The 2,542-nt window shown below is 52.4% G+C and overlaps 1 protein-coding gene across 1 annotated transcript in view; it reads left to right on the plus strand.

Annotated features, from left to right (window-relative positions):
- Positions 1-289: 289 nt before the first annotated feature.
- Positions 290-2,542, plus strand: part of ZDHHC20 (zinc finger DHHC-type palmitoyltransferase 20) — a 41,678-nt gene continuing 39,425 nt past the window's right edge. Inside the window, exon 1 of the mRNA XM_042838744.1 lies at positions 290-433. Coding sequence (XP_042694678.1) covers positions 316-433 — 118 coding nt within the window. The 5' untranslated portion in view covers positions 290-315. The remainder of the gene's footprint in view (positions 434-2,542) is intronic.

Raw genomic sequence — 2,542 nt, forward strand, 5'->3', positions numbered from 1 at the left:
CCGGCACGGCCGACCCGGACGGCCGGAGGGACGCCCCACGCTGTGCGGTGACGGCGGCCGCGGGCTGCCGCGCAGGGACAGTCCCGTGAGCCGGGCGGGACGCCGCGCCGACACGCGCCGTCGGGGCTCCGCCACCCGGAGGCAGAAAAAGGAGGAGGAGGTGGCGGGCGCGGGGCCGCCCATCTCCCGCCCACTGCGGCCCGCCCAGGGCCTGCCCGCGCCGCCCGGGGCCGGCTCCGCAGCGGCGGCGATTGCTGCAGCCGCCGCCCGTGCAGCGCCGGCGCCGATGCCTCCTGCGGCGGCCGCGGGGGGAAGATGGCGCCGTCCCACGTCCTCAAGTGCTGCCAGAGGGTGCTGGCCTGGGTGCCCGTGGTCTTCATCGCCCTGGTCGTGGCCTGGTCCTACTACGCCTACGTGGTGGAGCTGTGTGTGTGTGAGTGCGGGGACGGAGGGCGGGCGGGCGGGCCGAGAGCCGGGCGGGGGGACCCCGCGCCGCCCTGCTGGGAGCTCTGCCCCGCGCTGCGGCACCGGGGAGCCCCGAGGGGTCACTTTTCCCTCGGGCGTTCGTTCGGAGCGGTCTTGTTCTCTCCCCCCTCACCTCGCTGCCCCCCGGCCCGGGGCCGTCCCTGGAGCCTGGTTGTCCTCCCGTCGGAGGGCGGGAAGGGGTCCCGGTGGGCTCTGCCCGCTCTGAAACGCCTGATGGCGGCGGAGCCCCGGGGAGGGGTTGGGGGCTCTGGAGCTCGGGCGGGATCTCCGTCTCACAGCTGCGGCCGCTCGGGTGGCGTTTCCCCCTATTCTTTCTGTTTCGCTCGCTTTGAGCCGATCTGGAACTTCCTTGCGTACCCGACAACTCCGCGTTGAGTTGTGTTCCCCCCCTCCCCCCCTTTTAATTAACGTTGCCGGGGTCCGGTGTCACGGAGGTGTAATTAGGCTGAAAACATCCTCCCTAAGAGGGATTTGGGGCTTAGGGGTTTGTCGGGCTGCGTCAAGGCTGCGGTGGTAGGGTTCAACCTCGTGGAAATCTGATTTGTGGTCGGTGTCAGTCAGGATGATATGTTCCCTGTTCTGTCTGTAGGAGGAAATTAAGTCTGCTTCGGGAGGATGTTCACCCGTTCAGGGGAAATGGAGACGCACAGGGATGTGCAGCATTCACCAGCCTTGCTGGGCTTTGGTAGCAGTGTAGGAAATCTAAGAAACGCATTACTTGGTGCTCAGTATTTTAAAGCAAGGAAGGTGGAATTAAAAGGTAAAATAAGAATGAAGAGCTATTTTCAGCCATGTGCATAGGTGTGCTTTTGTCCATATACTTCTGTTTCTGTGAAATACTTGCTTTCTTAGCTCTGACTTGAAATAAAGCGCTTGAATGTACTTGGATGAAACCTGTAAAGATATCTGTTCTTTGGAAATACTCAGAAATGTTAGTTTGTTGTAATACTTAGTTTTCAGGCAACTTCTGAAATTCTGTCTCTCACAACGTTTCTGTTAACATATGTGGAATGGCACGTAGCATAAGCAGCAAGCAAAATGTTATTTGGACATAAAGTAGTAGAAATATAATTCTAAAGGAGTGCTTACTGAGGTATTACACGAAATGTTGACATGGAAGAGTTGCAAATATGTCATTGCATCCAAATGTGTCAGTTTGCTGTGGTTTAGTAGTCTGCTTGTTTGAGTAAATAGTGCTGTTATTTTTGGGAAATAGGACTTAAAACTATAAACACTTGGAACCAGATTTTACATAGTCTCTAATACAGGAGGTTTAGGGCATGGATTTAGAGCAGTGCTGAGGGGCTGTGCAGAGTTCTAGACTTATATTTTACAGATGTGATATGAAATCCAACATGATGAAAGGCAGACCAGGGGTATATGTTTCTTCTCATAGACAAAGAACAGAAATTCAAGAGCCAAAGTGACTTGCCCAGGGTTGCGCTGGTGCTCTCTAGCTGAATCAGGATGGGTCAGTTCTCTATCTCCCAAGTCCCAACTCTGTGCCCTAATCACAGAGTGGGTCAGGGCTGGATGCTGCTGAGTAATTTTCCGGAGATAAATCTTTGACCCCCATCTAATGGAAGACCTTTGCAGACACAGAGAAGCTGCAGAGTCCTTCCAAATTCAGCAGGATTTCATTTGTGTGCAAACAGTTGAAAAGGCTGGCTCATATTTATGCAAGAACTTTCACATCTATAAATCTGATTTCTAGACGTCTGACGCTTGTTTGCAAATCAACTTTATTCTCAGTGTCTGCAGATACAGGCTATTAAGAAAAAGTGGTCGTTCAGTAAGAAAATTACCTATTGATTTTTATTGCTGTTTCTGGATCCTACAGTTGGTTGATGTCAGAGTGATGGTTAGTGACCAAGATTTGTTTTTCTGTGACTTCTTTCTGATTGAATTTTTTTTTTTTTTTTTTTTTTAATATTATTCTCACTTTTAACCTGCTGTTGAACTTAGTTTATGCATGTGAGGAAAATTCATCTCAGGGGACAAGAAAGATGTATTTCAAGCATTTTATGATGCTTTGGGTTGGTCCTCTCTTGGGGGG

This window comes from Centrocercus urophasianus, unplaced genomic scaffold (genome assembly GCF_019232065.1).
Source record: "Centrocercus urophasianus isolate 14NV4802_14NV808 unplaced genomic scaffold, USGS_Curo_1.0 seq_9, whole genome shotgun sequence".
In the NCBI taxonomy this organism is placed as follows: domain Eukaryota; kingdom Metazoa; phylum Chordata; class Aves; order Galliformes; family Phasianidae; genus Centrocercus; species Centrocercus urophasianus.